This window comes from Callionymus lyra, chromosome 2 (genome assembly GCF_982586985.1).
Source record: "Callionymus lyra chromosome 2, fCalLyr1.hap1.1, whole genome shotgun sequence".
Classification (NCBI taxonomy): domain Eukaryota; kingdom Metazoa; phylum Chordata; class Actinopteri; order Syngnathiformes; family Callionymidae; genus Callionymus; species Callionymus lyra.
In genome coordinates this window covers 35547274-35567293 of record NC_141819.1, presented here as the reverse complement: position 1 = coordinate 35567293, position 20020 = coordinate 35547274, and the positions used below count along the sequence as shown (strand labels likewise).

General features: G+C 39.4%; 1 protein-coding gene across 2 annotated transcripts in view; it reads left to right on the top strand.

Moving 5' to 3' along the window:
• dennd1b (DENN/MADD domain containing 1B) overlaps window positions 1–20020 on the top strand; it is a 142249-nt gene that overhangs the window by 78274 nt on the left and 43955 nt on the right. For both annotated transcript variants that reach the window (XM_087784870.1, XM_087784871.1), the window contains 3 exons: window positions 6485–6585; window positions 9411–9456; window positions 12039–12140. In XM_087784870.1, the coding sequence (XP_087640996.1) occupies window positions 6485–6585; window positions 9411–9456; window positions 12039–12140 (249 nt within the window). The remainder of the gene's footprint in view (window positions 1–6484; window positions 6586–9410; window positions 9457–12038; window positions 12141–20020) is intronic.

Here is a 20020-nt window from a genome sequence, read left to right as displayed (position 1 = left end):
AGGTCAAGTCTTGGATCCCTGAGAAACGCTCCCTCTTTTTGTTGCACTACTGCTTTATGTCCAACCAAATGACAATGAAAGTGATTTGATTTGATTTAGTTGAGCATTTCCAGATCACAGTGTCAGAAACATGTCCCTTCAAATATAGGACTGTCCTAATGTTTGACATGTTACAGAGTTTGTAAACATGTCCAGGAGCAGCACTAATAGGTGCAACATAGCTGTCACCGTTTTTTGGTCCTCTCCGGTCCCGCCTCCGAGAGAGGAGTCGGATAGAAATATTCCGTGCACTGCAGCTCCCGCCTCGGCTGTTCCCCCGGACCGGACTGTCAGTGTGTCCGAACATGGCTGGCGGGTCTCGTAAGCAGGCAACGGCAAAGGAACGAATCAGGATGTTACAACAACGTGTTAGTTGACTTATTGCTGTTTCGTGACCGGAGGTGAGCAGTATCAGTGTTTTAAGAGACGGGTCGGCGGTGGCGCAGGGGCAGCGTCCAGCCGAGCGTGCAGCCTTGTCATAGGATCTGTATAACAGGTCTGAAACTAACTAGTCAGCTGGGAGGACCCCCCATCACCGCCCCCCCACCACCACCTTCCTCCTCGTCTTTCATCTGCCGAGGCCTCCCGACTCTGGAGCCCGGTCTCCGTCCAGACTCACGCAGTCTCAGCTCCGGCGTCAGCTGACAGCAGTCCTCTCATCAGCCTGTCAGGCTTATGCTAACAAGAAGCTATCCATCCAGCGTGCCCTGGAGTGCCAGCTGTCTCTGCTTCCTGCCTTTTCCTCTCTTGTTCCTCTCAGACTTCTTTCTACTTTCTCTTCCGAGCCCCTCACTGACACATTATTTCTGTCCATCTGTCTCACTCAGGCTGGCTACACCTCTTGTTCTCGCTGGTTTTTGCCACCCTCTTCCTGGGGTGTTTGGTGTGTGTTTCCCCGTGCAGACTGATCCGCGTGTCTCACTTTACATGCCGCTGTGTGGCGCTTGTTTGTGTCATTCCTGTGTGCATCTGCTGATTGTGTCGCCGCACAGCTGTTTGTACCTGATGCCTCATGTCTTCCCTGTGAAAGTGTGGGAGTCCTGGCGTTAGCTGTTACCTGACACCGCGCGTCGTGCCCTCTTTTTCCACCTACATGTTGCTGGCACACCTGTGCTGCGCTCGGCGTGACACCAGCCTCTGTGAACTGTGGGAAAAGAACAATGTGGATAATTGGACACAGACTCGGTGCTCGGGAGCAGGGAAGGACAACAGTACAGGGAAATGCAGGCAGCAGAAAAAGAAAGTTTGTTGTGAGAAGAGAAAGCCATTTGATTGGGCGGTTGTGTTATTGGCGTTGTTAGTAGGATGGAGAGGACTGAAGGGAAGTGTCACTTCTTACTCTTGAAGAGTCGGTTGTTTTCCCTTTTTTAAGAGCTGCTCGCAAACACAAACACTTTGTTGGTCTTATCTGTCGAAAAGTTCCTTTAACAATATATTGACTTAAAAAAAAACAACCAAGAAACTAAGTATTTCAAATAAACTGGACTCCCACTAAAACTCTCACACTAAATACCTCCTCAAATTAGCTAATGCAACTATATAAAAACACAGCATAGGATTCAAGTAAATAAAAAAACTTTTGGGATTAACATTTGTGTTGAAAACTCTGTTTGACTACGAGGTGGTCAACATGAAACATGTTTTAGTTTAACAAGCGGCCACACGTTTTATCTACTCAAAGTCACATTAAATTACTTATTTTAGTCAAGTAGTTTTCCATTTTTTTCTTGCTAGTTCACAATGGTGTTAGGAATATGTGAGAAGCCATACAAGTAAATGAAAAAAACGTATTATATACAGATTGTTGATAGGTTTTAAATCCAGTGCCCATATTTAAGAAAAAAGACTTATTGTTCAATGAAATTGTCAAGTTGTAAATACCATAAATATTTACAACTAAACGGGGGAAACGGATAAGTGATACAAGTATTATTACACAGAAGAAACCAAATCACTACTGTAAGTAATAATAAGTAAATAAGTTAATGTGATTATTTATTGTCCTCGCCGAAATTTAGAATAATCCATTTTCTTTTAGGAGGAAAGCCAGGTACGCTACAGAAGAACCTCAATCAAACCGTACTGTCACTATGGTTATTAATATCATTATTCATTTGGTCATGTATTTATTTTATGGATTTTTTTTAATTCCTGATGAATTATTTCCAGAAACGCACAACTAAAGAAACTAATGAGTTGAAAAAAATACAAATAAAATGTGTTATTGTTATTTAACTCATGCCCTATTTGAGTGTCACAGCAGTACAGTAACCAATTAGATTTCTTTTATTAAGCACCTCTTATAGTTAAAAAAAAAATGATAATAATAAAAGTTGTGTAAAAAAAAGTAAACAAACAAACAAACAAAAAAGATTTCATATTTTTTGACTTGGTTTTTAATCACTGAATTTTCCAAGTCTTGGTGGTTCTCTTTCTCCCCCCCTTTAGATCAGGAGACCAGTGTGTTCTGCTGTGGACATTTTCTGTCTCAACCTAGAAAGCTCTGAGGGCAGAACCAAAGACCTTGACTGCTTTTTGAAGAAGCCTGTCGCTGTATAATCGGTTAGCTGCTCACAGAGGAACACACATGTGCACGCACACACACACACACACACACACACACACACACACACACACACACACACACACACACACACACACACACACACACACACACACACACACACACACACACACACACACACACACACACACACACACACACACACACACACACACACACACACACACACACACACACACACACACACACACACACACACACAGACACACGCAGTGCGAGGCAGGCAGCCCCTCATTACCGGGCAGAGCCCCGGTCCCAGAGGACTGGACCCGGCACCTAATCCTGTATTTGTTCTTTGGGACTGTATCTGTGATTCTCCATTGAATGGAATATTAAGCACCCAGGTCTTTTGTGGAGCGTGTAAGCCATTTGGCTCCACTCATCTATTATTTATCAGCCTGGCAAATATTTTATCAGCCTTAGCCTCTTATGACCCGCTCTCATGTGAAGCCCCCGGACTAACCTCCTCCTATATGAAGAAAGAAAGTTCCATTTACCCTCCTTTTTTCTTTTTTTTGATTGCTCTTCCTTCATACACACATCGGAAGAATTTCTGCAAAGTTCCCACAACCTTATCTTGGGGGGCACCTCCAATCACCAAAAATGAAATGTGATGAGTCCTTATCTGTGGCGACTCCCTCCCGCCTGCCACCAGAGAAGAAGAAAGCAACTCCTTTATTTCTCTTTCAACCTGAGAGTAAATCAAGCCAGTCGGAGGGGGGGTTGGGGGGGGCTCACCTTGAGGCCTGGTGGAGATAATTGGAGCTGGTTAGCGAGGTGTTCAGTTCCATTACCTCCTGGTACCGGGCGAATGCCCGCTCTTGTCTCGCACTCCCGCAGGAGGATCACGCCAGCCCCGAGGTTTATTGTGAATTGTATGCATAAACGTACACCTGACCTCTGCTCGTCGCCATTTAATCCCCCCCCCCCCACCCCCCCACTCACTGAAGAGAGAAGGACCCTCGTGGAGATGAACGTCGCTCGTCAACCAAGCGTTTCCCTGGTTAATATTCATGGCATTGATTTACTTTCAGACTCGACAAAAAAAAGAAAGTGTTTGTGAGGGAATTAGTCTCGACAGCGTCGCGGCTTTGTTTCATTTGAAGACAGCCGGCGACGGCGAATATGCATATTCAGATTTACAGAGCAAGACACCAATTAAATGTTGATTAAGTCTTAACTGTTGAGCCGACACCATACAAAAGATTCTTTATTTATTTACTCTGGATATGAAAAATGAAGGCAGTTAAAACACAGTGTTGGAAAAAAAATGGAAAAGTTGATGTGGGGTTGAATATGAGGGGGCGAAGGAGTGTGTGTGCATGTGTGTGTTCATGTGTGTGTGTGAGGGCGGTTTCTTTTACTGGCAGCAGCCGCCAAGCACGCTAGCTTTTGGCCGGTCAATTGTGACACTTTGTGTGTCAGCGAGCAGAGGGTCTCCTGGTAGTTCTCCGTGCATGTGTGTGTGTGTGTGTGTGTGTGTGATAGTGTGTGTCCGTTTCACACATGGACTGTGAAGCTGCAGCGGTGTAAGAGCGGCTGCTGCTCCGGGGTCCCGGCGGTATTGGCCCAGCTCGCAGTCTCTCTTGGCTAACTCATGTTTCATTCTTTGGCAATTTGCCCTAATGAAGTCCCGCAGGAGCCCCTCAGACCTCTGTTCTCTTTCCATATTTAATCATGTTATTTTAATCTGGGGGATGAGCTAACGCCTCTTTGACTGCGGAGTGTGTGTTGCAGGTCATTACTATTGCTGCTTTTTCATGAGTCGGGGTGTCAGGAGGGGGATCGCGGCTTTAAGACAATGGCTGACTTTAATTTTATGTGTCGAGCCGGTTTGACGGTCGAAGGGCTTTGAAAAGCCGCTGCCGTATTCACTCTATTGCTCCTGGTTATTTGGTAGAAAATGGTTTATTCCTCTTTATTATTTACTTATCTGACTGTCGATGCTTTATTCTCTAGTATATTGGAATTTGTGTATTTTTTTAAAATTATACATGGATTAGCAAACCTTTCTTTGTGGAAATCGTATTTTTTCTCGACAATAACCAGAGAATTTCTCCTCTAAAGTAAATCCATTTCATAAAATTAAATAAAAAGACCAACTCTTACTTAAATGGGTTTTCTGAAATGTATTATTAATTAAATTCATGAATCTAAAAATAAGGCCTTAATTAGAATCTAAAGGTCTTCATCAATCTTAAAAATGTTAACACATAAGTCAGATTTAAAGTTTGTTTTAACTTTCAAAATATACTGTATAAAAGGGATTGGCTGTCCAAGCAACATTTGTGGCTAAAAATAGTAGCAGGCAATTATCCCTAAACCTATGTAATTGATGTGTTAATCTTAAATATACAAGTTAAAATGAAAAGGTCTTCAATTGAACTTGCCTTACGCTGTAGGAAATCTGTATAAGATACAAGGTATGGAAATAAACTTGGCGAACTATGATCAAATATTAACTATTTGTCTGTAACAAATAACATATGTCGAGTGCAGTTATTTCTGGTTTCAATGTGATGCACGAGTGGCTCAAATATGCATCTGACAGCTGGGAAACTATCTGAGATATTTAAAAGAGTCACAAACATTATGTAAGAACTAATGATGGAAAAACATAAGCAACAGGAAAATACATTTTTAAACGACATGACTACGACACAACAAGTTTGGATGCAACTCTATGGGGTTCACATGTGTCACACTTAAGACCCGGGGTCCAGATCAGGACATGCCTCTGCCTTTAAATACATGTAGTTAAAATAACATGAAGAAAATAATTTAAAATGTATCATTATGGTAGTATTGGTACCAATCCCAAGTCATGGTGTATGAGGACAATGTATGTATCTTGAAGCTACGTACTTTTTTTTTTTAGCTATTTGCTCCTTAAATATTTAAAAGGAAGAGTGATTTTTCATTCTCTTTAGTGCTTTTTTTTTCATCCTTCCATGATGGAGTTAAGCTTGTCTGCTCTCCCTTAGTTTTAGACTCTGAAGGAATACGAATAGGAAAGCTGTATTGTCCCATTATATACTGTATACCCTCACTCTTCAACCAAATGAATGCACTCACATCAGAAATTGAGATTTTTATTTATATATAAAAAAAATGAAATGAAATATGAAAACATATTATAGGATGTTTAGTCAGAATGAATTAGAACAGACGATGTTTTCATCACAGTTTGTCACAGAATTGGCTAAAAAAAAAGTAGATTATTTTTGTATCAAATAGCAAATGATCTGACATTTTTTTCATATTATTAAAATGTATACGATATGAAAATAAAATGTTTTTTTCTCTCAAATTCAATATTGTGGCATCCTACTTCTGACACCATGTGGAAATTATATAAATAAGCTTGCAATTGGCTGGTGTCCCAAAAGTGCTAAAAGGGTGACCCAAACTACTAGTTTGATCCTCACGTCAGAAGCAACAAAAGTTGTATTCGTAACATTAGTCAAGGTTCCATGAAACAGCAGATGGTGTTTTAATAAAACAGCAAATTACGTTTGATGATTTGATAACCTCTTCATTTTGTTAACACCACACTCACCTCCCTGAGCTCTTAACATGACAAGCGTTTCATTATGACTCATCAACCATCACTTCTTTATTTTTTAAATGTGATTTCAGTGATTTCAGTGACTACAGCTTCATTTCATCAGAGGCAGAATCACTAATGAGACACAACCACACTAGAAAAGTAGATAACTGTAGGTTTCCTCAAACAAAAAAATTGTGTTCAGAGCAGCAGTTTTTTTAAGCTTTTACTGTGATAAAAATGACAATTTATTTTTCTCCAGCGACTGAGTCACCTTCCTGATTTGCTGTTTTCTGTTTGGCTTCTCTTTACAGTTAACTGCGTGTGTCCACGGAGCAGCAGCTTTACTCTTTCCAATGTTCTGGCAGCACATATTCATCCCCGTGCTGCCCCCACATCTCCTGGACTACTGCTGGTAAGAACACACACACACACACACACACACCACACACACGGCTAAATTTAGAGCCACGCACTGGCGCAGGAACAAGAAGACACAGACAGCAGCATCCACCACACTTCTGTGCACACGTTAGACACACTGAAAGTACAAAAACACACACACAAACCTGTAAAGCACACATGAATTACAAGAAGAAAAAACATCTAAATTTAAAAAGTTTAAGTATACTCAAAGTACAACACTTTTTGAGTGGAATGAGCTCCAGCACCGTATTCATCAGCGGCCGTCAGGTTGGTCTCTCACCGCTCTGTCATGACTGGTCATTATCTTGTTACCAGTCGCTCACCGCCGACATTAGCAGCTTTATTAGATGCTCGTGCGCACAGGCCGCACATCTGAGTGTCTGCACTGCCCAGTCACTCAGTTTTTTTGTTTGTTTTGAGGAGAAGTCGATGACAACACTGTGGCCAGTTGCAGTGTAATTCAATGAGTCCAACTCCTCCTTCAACAGACCACACCATTAAAACGTCTTTTATCATTTCACGGTGGCTTTTATTTGACCGTCCTGAGAAAACACACGGTGCTTCAACGGCTTAATACATTTTAAAGACAATATCTTGTTACAAAAGTGCTTCACTGGTCAGAAGATGGATGTGATGTCAGGAAGACTTTCTATAGTTGATGAAGCTCAGATTTAGTTCCAAACCAAAATATGATTAACCAGAAATGGGCTCAGATCACCCAAGATGCACCAGGACTCCTGAAGATCATGTCTCACTCTGGACAGAAATAGTCTTCCTATATTCTCCTTTCCTGTCAATACCTTCTCCACCTTAACCTTTCTTGATAACGTATCACACGTTCTCATCATGTCGTGCATGACGACCCTCGTTGGTTTCTGCGTCCCGGTGCCTCCAACTCCTACATTCTTTATAACACTGTGTCTCCACGTCTTCAACCATCTTCTCCACATGAGCTGTATCTTTAAAAGATTCACTTCTGTTGTCTTATCACGAAACAACCTCAGTATCTTCAACTCTGACTCTTCTTGTAAAGCACTTGTAAACCCAGTTGCCACTCTTTGGTAAACATCACTAAAATAACAACAAAACACCACGGAATAGAGTTGGTCATGATGTCTAAAGGGTGAGGGCAACTCGATCTGGTCACAGAAGAGGGGAGCAAGGTGGGCAGAAGACCCCAATATATTTCAAATCCATCCAATTTCTATACATTTTTTTTTAACGTGTATTTTTCCCCTTTTAAATATGGATGATTTCCATAATTCCAGTTTCTTATGTTAATTGGTAGGAGGTAAAAGGGGGGCAGAAAACCCCCATAAAAATTCAAATGCACCCAATTTCAATGAAAGTTGTAGCATATGCAATACATATTAAATAAGAACCATTTCCATAATTTCAGCTCCTTTTGTTAATTGTAACGGTGAAGAAAACCCTCATGGTAATTCAAATAGGTTTCGCTGAAATGTATACCATGTGAAATACATAAGTTTCATTCTGCAAGACCCATAATCCACCTGGACCTACTCTCTTCTCGTCCGCCCCTCTCTCTCTTTTTGGGGTTATTTGTTTTTCATATTTATTTGTGTTATTATCTTGTGTGATGTTTACCATTTTTATTGAAGTCATTTTTAGTTTTTCTATTTACTTCAGACTTACTCTGGCAAAGTTGGGTATTTCATCTTGTTTGTATATAAGACAGTGTATTTGTATACAAATAAACCTTAGTTCAAATGAACAAAACAAACAAAAATAAAAAAAGCTTTAAAGTCATTATTATGGCAGTCAGTTCGACAGGGGTCGGAATAGCTAAAGGAAGCTTAGTAGTGACATTTATTTTTAATTTATTGACAGAGAATCTTGTAAAATGCACATAAAAATCCAAATGTTTGTTGTGAAATAACCAGAAATATACTAAATGTCATGGTTAGTATGTGCTTTAGAAATATGTGTATTCTTTTTGGCCTGTCAATAAATATAGTGAGTAAATAAGTAAATGATGCCATTATATTTAAAATAGAGACATGAAAGAATATTAAATGAATATCAGATCCTACTGTGACATTACCTATACCCTGGCTATTCTTAAAGCTAAATACAAGAGAATCAAGTATTACAGTAATGAATAAATTAGAATCCACTAAAACTGACTCTTTTGATGGACGTTTGTGCCAAAGCACATTGTAGATTGAGAGCCTTGATATGGTTAGAAAAAATATATATATATAAGTATAATTAAGTCATGAGCCAAGACAAGACGTTAAAATGTTATTGATAATATTTATACATATTTTTCTTTATAAATGTGAAATTAAATAATCTCTGGGTAGAGGTGAGATAATCATAAAATCAATTAATTTAGACATTTAAAGAGTTAAGAAAGCAACATCAAACTTGTTGGATGTTCTTCTGTTCAATGTGTCCATTCTTTCTCACATTACAGAATGTTGCTCTCCAGTGTTCTGAGGAGAATAAAGTGAAAAATCCTGCTGACGTGATATAAATACTCGGCGGTTCCAAGAGTCAGTTGAGCACTAACAGTGCAGTTTAATGACTCTTTTCCACACACCAGTAAATCTAATGGTTCTTGCTGTTTCCAGAGCAATAGGGGTCCAGAGGGAAATACTTTAAGAACCCACCAGCCATACAATTATTACCTTTAAAAGCACACGGATTATAATTTCTGTATCGCTCGCGCTCCGACACCAACACACAATAGATTTGAATCCATAATTGTAAAAAAGACAGTTCGGTGTGTGAGACATTCTTTTCTTGCTACGAGTCGATGCAGCCACTGATGTGTCGTCTCATCCGCAGTGCTCCCATGCCGTACTTCGTGGGAGTTCATCTCAGCCTGCTGGAGGTGAGTTTGCTAATCATCCTCGTGACAAAGTCTCACATCTCAGTTATGAATCCAATGCACTCACTGTACCTCCATTAAGCTGCCATTTTTCTCCAAACTCCTCTCAAATCAGCAGTGAAAAAAATCAATTGAATTTTTACTGGTCACATTGATGGAGGATGTTTGTGTCACAAGCTCAAGTTAATACCACAATCTTTTTATACATTTGTTAACAGGTTTACAAATAAAAAATACATTAAATAGAACCCTTTTCCTACTCAACTCTTACACAGAAATAACATTATCTGTGTTAAAATAAACACATTATACACACAGATAAAATGAATCAATACTTTAAATAATACATTTGTTAGATCAGAAACAGTCCTCAATAAATGCATTACAGGGTCCAACTGTCATTAGTCTTGTATATATATATATATAAATATATATATACATGTATTTTTTTGCTAAGAAAAAACTGTTTCAATGTGATCGACCACAACAATTATTTCCTTTTTTATTTATTAATTTTATATCAATTTGAAGGGTTCAAGGAAAGATGTATAAAACAAAACAAAAAAAACATTTATTAACATCATAAGCTATCCTAACCTACAGAATTTAACGTTTAATATTTTTAAACACGTTGAAACAAAGACTTGAACTTCAGTTTAATCTCAAATAAGACAATTATTTTATAAACATTTTAAACATAGTCAAATTCATACACACATATTTGTATGTTTAAAAAAATAAGAATAATATCCAACACAAATAATTGTGTATTTATAGTTTTTTGTTATACAATTATAACTCAATTATTTTAAAAGTCTTCTTGTTTAATGAGTAAATTAAATGAGTTTTTCCATCTTCTATCTCAGTGAGACATTTCCATCTCTAAAAGTTATTTAATTGTGCTTGGTTATATTTTATACACACTCTGGCAGTTGTGCGGACGTTATCTTTAATTCCATGGATGCTTCTGTAATGTAGAAATACACAGGTGGACCAACTGTTTATCGTTTGCATCTGCAAACAAAGACTTTTCTTCTTCATTGTTGGAAACCCACGTGTTGTTTGGGGGGGCGAGCCGTCAGCAGCGCTGCCGTTTTGTGTGAATGCATGTCGCAAGCATGTGCATTATTATCGTGTGTGTGTGTGTGCGTGTGTGTGAATGCATATTTGGTGTGTGTGTGTGCGCAGTATTTGTCTGACAGTCGGAGCAGTGGCAGTATTTATCACACTCTGCATCCGTGACAGACCCCCTTTCCGCCACTACATAATTAGTCCAGATCAGCATGTGAGCCTCCACTGCACAGGCTGTCACCAAAGTGACAAACTAGAAATTCACACACTACACCCCCCTCCCCAATCCACACACACACACACACACACACACACACCTGCTTGCATCCCGCACCACACTGAAATAATAGTTGGATTTGTCGCCATCAGGCTGCACAGCAGCCAAGCAGAGCGTCACAGTTTTGTTGTTGATGCAGAGGATCCCAACATTCCTTATTTCCTCCCTCGCGCGTCTCAATAAAAGATCTCCTGATGCGTCTTCCTCCCCCTTTTGAACACGTCCTGATGATGAAAGTGGTTTCATCTTCTCGTTTCAACCACCTGAAATCTGACGGCTCAAGCAGCTGGAGTTTAGATGTGATCTTCAACGTCCTACAACTGGACTAATGGCCAAGTCTAGCACAGTGGTTCAACAGGCTGTGGGTGGCCAAATCTAAACCCAGCAAAAATGCCTGAATATTGTTTCAACCCCTTCAGGTTCGGTTCGTCACGACTGCCACATAAAAACTAAAATTCTAAATTACGTTTTAGTGTTTTTAAATGTTTATTCAGGACCAGTGTCATCAAGTTACGCCTTTATTGCACATTTATGCTGCAGCGTATTTAAAGTAGGTTCAGAAACTATTGAAACCGTTTCACTCAACGGTTATATTTTTTTTCTGGTGCCGTCAGTCAAGACGTCGGTTGCATCACTTACAAATTACCGACTGTGAATTTTAGGCCGTAAAACAGCGTGAAATTTGAAACCGTGAAATCACAAATTCAGCACTTTGCTAACTTTTCCTGTGGAAAAAGGCAGTAAAGGTCTGAGCGTCAGCGTTCTTTCCAGTAATTCAAATCTAGTCACGCTCTTTATTTTAACGCAATTTCTTTTAATTTCCCTGCGATGCATGTTTAATTGTTACATTTTACATTTAATTTTTTAACTTAAAGTTTTTACTTCGGTTTGTCTCACCATGTGACAATAACAACGTTCAGTTTTTCAAAAATCCAAATTTGGTTCATGACTATTTAAAAATATATATTCAAATAAATCTCTAAAAGTAAATAATAGTACAGGACATTTGTAACCTTTTTTGACAAGAATATTAAGATAGTAAAATAGATTATGCAGAAAATAAAAACAATTACAAAAATAAAACAATATAAAAAAGGATTTATTACCAAAACTGATAAATTAAAAACTCAAGTCAGATATTAAAAGGGTTCAGTTAATTAATTGACCTGTATTGTGTCATGAAAGTGGAGAATGTATTGCTTTTAAAAGTGACGACCGTTCCTGGTTCTTCCTGCAGAGAGTTCGCAGTCGTTCCCTGGAGGACGTCGTCATCCTGAACGTTGACACCAACACGCTGGAGAGTCCATTTGACGACCTGCACAACCTCCCTAGTGACGTGGTGAGTGCGAACATCTTCCTGTGGAACAAATCTGGACCTTTGGACCAGAAATGAAAATACTTTTGAAGAGAAAAATGATGATATTCGTGGCGTCATATGTGGTGTTTATATCGACGATAAACCAGGAAATGAAACAAGAAACACGAGATGAGAGAAATTTAAACAAATACTTTTTTTTAAGTTTGAAGAGATGCAACATAGAAATATAAGTGTGTTTAAAGTAACAGGCAACACAAAATTAAAATTATTCTTGGCTATAAAGCGTATTTGTAAGTGTTAAAAATTGAGGAATCAATTGTTTTGTTAACATTCATTGACATTTTTAATCCAAGTATCTCACATTTCCTCCATGTTATGAAAACCAAACATACTAAATACATTTAAAATATACTTATAGTCACAATTCACTTGGGATTTAGGCTCAAATGCAACAAAATATCATTTTCAAATTAGTCTCTTTTTGATATTTAAGATCTAAGATTTTTTTAAGTAAATTTTGTTCACATATTTGTATTAACGTGTAAGAAAATCTTATTCAATTAGTTATAAAAGATGTGTAAAACTAACAAAATAACACAATTGTAAGATACATTTTAATAATTAGGTCTAGAATCAAGTATAGAAAAACAAATGAAAATATTTCCCTCCCTTAATGTCACACACATATACATTATCTTTGGCCGCTGCAACATTGGGGATGTGCAGAGAAAGCAGCAACAGGGATGTACACACAGAGACTTGTCAAAGTAGTGCTCCGTCCCGTCGCCCGCATCATTAACGACTGCAGCGGCGGCTCCTCACACTGCGGCTGTCTAAAGTAAACTCCTGTCGCGCCGCCTGACGCTTGAAGGCGAACAGCGTCCCCCCGACCATCAGAGGCTCGCGGCGCAAAAAGAAAAAAAAACTCTGACTCCCTTCTCTTCATCTCCATCCATTCTTATCATTATTTCACAAAGTCTTGCATTTTCAGCCGGCCCACTTTCTGAAAATGAGAGATCAGAGGAGGAGAGAGAGAGAGAGAGAGAGAGACGGAGATGGTTCTTTTCCAGAGAGAGAATGGGGCCAATTACCCGAGTGGACAGTGAAGCCACCTGCCGGCGCGTCGTCTCTTTAATTAATGGATGCCATGGTGACGCTTCCTGTCGCACTGACCGGCACCGGGGGTCACTCGCACCTTCCTCGCACACACCGAGAACAATGCGCTCGCTTGTCGTCTCCGTCTCTTGTCAAAGAAGGTGTGTGTTTGTTTAGCGCTTTCAAACGGTGTGTATTAAAGCTCCACTGCGAGGCGGAGAGTCCCCGCTGAGGCTGCAGGCGCTCACATCATCCAGCTGTTGTTGTCGGTCCAACACTGTCCGGCGCGTCGTCTCATTCCTGGACAACATTACTTGGTTTTTTACACGCACACAAAAAAAATCATTTTAAACACTTGAAACTTTCCCAATTTTATTTGAATTAACTTTACATTCAGAACAGCATTAAACATATGAGATCAAAGTGTATTTTCTCTCTTTGACTTGACATGTAGTTCTTCAATAAATCAAATATAACAAATTTTATGTTCACGAGACTATAGGTGGATCCAAAGTCTATTATAACCATAACTGTAAACATGCCGAGGTTCATTTGATAGATGTTTCCTGATAAATTCAAATGTTGCTGTGACTGATACAAAAACATTTATTTAATTAATTAAAGGTTTTTAGTTTTGTTGTTCCCTATATGTGATATTGATCTAGTCTCGTCTTCATCTGCTTGTCATTGGTCGGGTCGTGGGGGCAGCACTTTCAGCAGGGAGGCCCAGACTTTCTTCTCTAGTTGATGATTTAAAGCAAACCATGACACAGACTGTCGTGGATGAAATATTTTTTAACAGATTTAGATGGGTTTCATTCATTAAAAAAAAGAAAAGAAATTGACTTGTTAACCACAAAGTTCAAGCGTCACAATCAAATGAATCTGTTAAACACTAGGGTGGAAAACTATCCTAACACAGTTGGGACCATAAGAGAAGAGTCAAAACATCAATTAGCTCAAGTTCACCGTCTAGATCAGTCAATGACATATCCTCATTATTTACTCCTGTGAGGGTTCAAGATAAATAAGAAGCTTAAATGATATATAAAGACAAGAACGTTTTCGATAGTCATTTTTCATTTTATCAATGAATAAATATATGATGATATTCTACTTAATTCATAAATATCTTGGTAAAATATTAATCACAAAACATCAAAATTAGGTTAAAAGGTGATTGTATTTTAAATGATTGTTGATGATTATTTCAGAATGACAATACATTTCCATGAAAAGGTAAATTTGGGAAAACATGTCTGCATAAAAACAGGCAAAGGGCCACATCTGGACCCTGGACCAAACCTTTTCCTGACTAGGATCACAAAAACGTGTGTTGATGTAGTCTCATCATTTAGTGTGTATTCGGTTTATAAGATTATAACATAAAAAAGCAAGCAAATGTTTTTAAGATTGAACACTGGAGCAGTAACAAGGTGGAATTTTCTAAATGTAAAATACGGCAACGTCTGAGGAAAAAGTCTCAATTTAATCAAATAATTGTTTTATCTAACTTCGGTTATGGTAAGGAAAACATGGGTCATTTTAATTAACAAATTCTAATAAACTATTGAAATATAATTAATTTCTACACACATATTTATATGTTTACAATAAAATTACTTATTAGCTATACATATTTATTTCAAAACCTTTTTTTTTTTGGGCCCTTTAAAAGAAATGTTAATCAACAGTTGTTTTCATATTTATCTAACAACACAGCTCAGTGCTCAGTTGTCTCTTATATCTAATGCTCAGCTTTCTACTAGCTGATGACTGTGAATGCACCATTTCTCAACTCAGAGCATCAAACATGTTGTTCTCTTGTTTATAGTTTGGAGCTAATAAAGTAATCGAGCATCTAAAAATACTGGCGTCTTCCATCCTGGCGGTGAGCTGCTCCGCCTGTCTGCAGCCGTTCCTCATAAACAAGAACAATTTGTTGAGAATTGGACTTGAATTGATGTCCTCCTAATTGCTGCCACTGTCTCCCGGTCCGGCCCGGACATTTCTCACACCAGCTCTTTAATGTCTCCTTCCCCTTCGTCTCGTTTCACTACCTTTCTACTTCCTGCCTAGCAGGTTTCCTGCGCGCCGGGACTCGGGCCCTAAATTAAAAAGCAAAGTGAGTTTGTCATAAAAAAAAAGGGAGTCAGGCTTTTTTTGAGAAGCAGGAGGAAACGCAGTAGAAAACGCCTTTGTCTTTGCCGCGTGATAAATGGAGTGGCTGTCTCGCTGCCTTTTCGCTTTGATCGCGCGCTCACCATTTTCCCTGACTAATGACAGAACAGAGCCCACATATCATGTCAAATTACAGCACCTGAAATGGAAACTTCACCGGCATTAATATATTGATGGTAACAAATTGCTGTTGTTGTATTTTCACCTCCATTCTTGTCTTTTTTTTTTCCTCCCTCTCTCCTCTCATCTCCTCACCGAGGCGACGGGATTAATAGGGAAGCAGGCAGGTACTAATTAAGCGGAATTCCAGGTCTCTTGTTAGCCGGCTTGTTAGTGATGAGGACACGCCACGAGCATTTGATGTTTGTATTTACACACGAGGGGATGTCTCCGGCATGGCGTAGTCAAAGAGAGGCCTGCAATCCTGATTAATTCTGAGTGATTCTCAGCCGTGTTGCTCCTCAGCTATTAAAAAACCTTTTCATTTCTCTCTAATTCTCACCGTAACACCGGCTACTTACCACGCCGTCTGTATTCAGCGTGAATCAAAAGCCCAGAGACCTTCGGAAAACGCTGATTATTAACACTTTAAAGGCCTGGCGTCGCTCCGAATGAACACGTCGGATATGAAATGCAACAAAAGGTTGAAGCCACAGGAAAGTTTTTCAGAAGAAACAAAGACGGACTGATGTTGATTTAAAAAACCCTGCGAGATCCTTCTAATTACGCCGCGGCAGGCTGCACCAACATGTGGGCCGCGTTAGCCTGACCAGTGACCGAGCCTTTTAGCGGGTTCAGAGGTCACAGTTGTCCCGAATTAGCCGCCGTCTCTCAGACAGGAACCCCTCGACCGACTCCTCCGTCGCTCGCCCCTTTAATGGCCTTTTCCCTTCAATTTCACACTTAATATTTCAGCTTTATTGACTTCTACAAACGCCGGCACGTCGGTAGCTTCCCGTCCGGCCCGACGCGAGGACGGCTCCTCGTGCGAGGGCGATTAGAAGATGGGAAATGGCAGGAAGTGAGAGGTGACGCGCCCGTTCATTAGAAATGAATCTGTCAAGCTGTACGCGCAACACTTAAATCCGCTACTCTGACACCCATATCAAATAAAACACCCGCATCCACCTACACATAAACACACACTTAGAAAAAACAACTGTCATTTTTACAAGTCGCACACACCCTTCAACACTGTTTGTGAAACATATTAAACCAATAAATGTTAAACTTTAAAGCAGAATCTTTTAGTCTAGACTGGCCGATGTTTAATTGGTGTAATCTTTGTCAGGTATTACTGACATAAGGGCCTATTTGACAATAAAGATTTTGGATTTTATTAAAGAATACTTGTTAAATTGGTTAAAAAACATGTCTTTATTTGTTATTTATTAGGAGTTTTAGGTCGAGAATACAATTGCGTTTAAAAAAAGTGAATTTGCAATTTCTTTTCTCGATTGCTTTTGTCTTTTTATACTATGGATTCCGCCTTTTTAGCGTGACTTGTGTGAGAGATATTTTACTTATTTTCTTCACCTGTCAATACTTTTGAAAGGTGTGTTCATCACTGATAAATCATATATTACATTAAATTAAAGGGTTATCTGGGAATATTTGCATTCAGTTCCTCAGAACCGATGTTTTCATTCGATTGATTTTCAACAAAGAATCCAGCGCCATCTTTCACCATCAGCATATCTGTTGATAAATGAGTTTCTCCTCGTCGACATTGTTGCGCGAGATGAAGGGAAGAAATCAAAGGAAAACGGGGGAAATGCATTTTTAATAGTGTATATTCACAGCTAATTCCAACATGTCAGGGAACGTGCGCGCTGACAATCGCGCGGGAAAATAAATAGTCAAGAAAAATAAACACACGTTTCCCTGGAAGATCAAGGTATTTGGGGGTTCCTCTTTTTTCCGCGCTACGACGCCGTCCCCCCCCTTTTTTTTTTTTCCACACAGACACTGTGCTGATAAAGTTATAATTGGCTTTTGGTTGCTTGTGCTGTTTACCGCACCAGTCATTAAAAGTATCCAAGAATAGCAAATTAGGAGTCTGTTAATTCAGAAAACAAACAGTATGTGACTGAATCCCTTTTTTTATTTGATCTCAACCCAATGACGGAAGTTTTTTTTTTTTTTTTCTTTTTCATGTTTTATTCTTTCTGTGCCACATATTCAAGGTGAGGTGCTACAATGCCGCTTTTACATCTTTATTTTCAGATGCTCCCCCTCACATCACAGCCTAATTCCTTCTATTCTCCTCCTCTCTGCCTGCCGCTACTTTGCTGACACCGTGTACCCGCACCCTCCATCCTTCACGCATTTGATCATTTGTATTCCCAATCAAGGGGGAAATTTACAGCGTACACTCCTACTTCCTGTATTTCAAGCCTGCATTTGGAGGTTTACAAATGAATGAGGGGGTTGAGGTTGTGTCTGCACGCCTCTCCTGAGATCACCTGGCACACTTAATCAAACATCGCGGCTTTAATTTGGCGTTGAGTTTTTTTTTCTCCGACGCGCCCCGGAAAACAACATCTACATCATCATCATCGGCGGCAGCCGTCAAGCCGCAAACTCACACTGCGTACAAATGTTGGCCTAGAATGCTGGTGGCTGATATCGAGATCTAGTTCAGGAGGAAACTTTTTGCTACTCACAGATTTTTTTTTTTCTTCCTGGCTCCCCGTCAAATCCTCCGCTCAGAAGTTTGGCCGAGTGGGTTCGATTCAAGCGCCTGGTTCAGCCCGGTCACCTACAGTAAAAAAAAACAACCTCTCACACGCTGAACTGCAAGGAAACTCTGCGCCGGGAAACATTTGCTCCACCTCTGTTACTGTAATATTCCACCTCGGCTTTGACGTCTAGGTCGTTCGTAATCTCCCGGTGTCACGTTCCCTCCGTAAAGTCGACGCTGGGAGGTCGTGCTTGTTCGAAATGAAGCTGAACTCTGAGCTCAGCAGTCTTTATTTACTCCAGCAGAGTGTACAAGTCATAGTTTTGGCTGCTCTTCACTTCTTAATTCTCCAGTCTGCTGCCATCATTGTTGTCCAGTATTTAAATCCTCTTTATTTATTTTGTCTTCGGCTGCTTTTCTCTTAGCATTAGCAGCTTTATCTGCGTAGCTCAGTGGCTAATGAAGAATATTCAGAACGACTTCATCACATCGTCATGGATTTAAAACTAGATCACAAAAACTCTTTTACCATTATGACGCCTTTACTACCATTTAAAAATAAAGATGGATAACCTTTATTTAAAGCGTCTGAGGTAACAAAACGATGCGTGTCACAGTTTAATAATTTCGTTAAACATCAGAGTCAGAGCTTCTCCTGTATTAAAATGTTTAACTGATTATTTATTTTCCTCCTAAACTGACATTAAATCCTGTATCTTCTTGATGTTTTAAAGCTATTTTCATGGATTCTTCTGTTATTATTGGTTATATATCTTGCTTTCAGTCTTCCTTTAAATGATTATCTTTCTCTCAAAGCAACTCTAAATACTTTTATTCACTTTTTTTCCTTTTTTTGTTTCCCCTAAGAAGACAATCATGTTCACCAGGTCTGTGTGATGAGTGACAGATAAGAAAATAGTTTGTTGGATGCTAAAATCAAACGTGTTAACATTAAGGAACTCAACCATTATTTTTATGAAAGGTGTGTTTTGCTGAGTGGAAGTTAATTGTATTTATTTATAAAAACGTATTAAGTTCTTTCTTACTAATGAATAAATAAATAGTTGGTGATCATTATTTTAACTAACCTGATGAACTGAAGGACATTTTATTTTATCAGTGGATATAAGAGTATAAATACATGTTGAAATATAAAAAGTAAAATGTAAATATGTTTTCTATTACGATTGGCACTAGATTTTGAATATGTGAAATGCTTTAAAGAGTCAAATCTCGTCTCTTCTTTATTTTTATCATCTTATTTACCCAACTGCAGACGTCAGAACGCTCTCATTGTCGGGCTGCAGTCGTTCTAAATGATGCTGAACCGCGAGCACAGGCTCTGCTCTCCCCGACGCTCTCCTTTCAAACCCTGCACTTCATTTCCAACCGGCAAACTCTGGGTGTAGCCGGGGATGTGAAGGAAAAAGGGAAATAGCGTCACCCACTGCGCCGGCTAGATGAAGTGAGAGATGACATTTAGCTGTAGTTAATTATGTATGCAAAACTTGGCCGCTCCGCTGCCAGGAGAGGTCAGCTCCACAAAGTAACCCCACGCTGGGGAGAGTCTCATGGCAACGTGGGAGCCCCATTAAAACACACACACCATCCACATCTCCCCACTGGTTTCGCACTTATTCTTTATTTCGCAGACTAATGTTCCGCGTAGCATGTTATAACCAGCAGATGTGTGTGTGACGAAGATTTAACTAGAGATGGAGCAACATATGAATGCAGCAAACATTACACATGAGTCGGTGAGAGAGACCAGACGGCTGCTCCTCTCATCTCACCTTTGCTCATTATTAGTTTTAATTCTTCTTAATGAAATAAAATAGTTCAATTTAAACTCATTGTATGTATGTTTTGTGCTGAATCTTTGTTCAGTTGTCGTGTGTGTGTGAGTGTGTGTTTGTGTCTGTGTGTGTGTGTGTCTACAGTT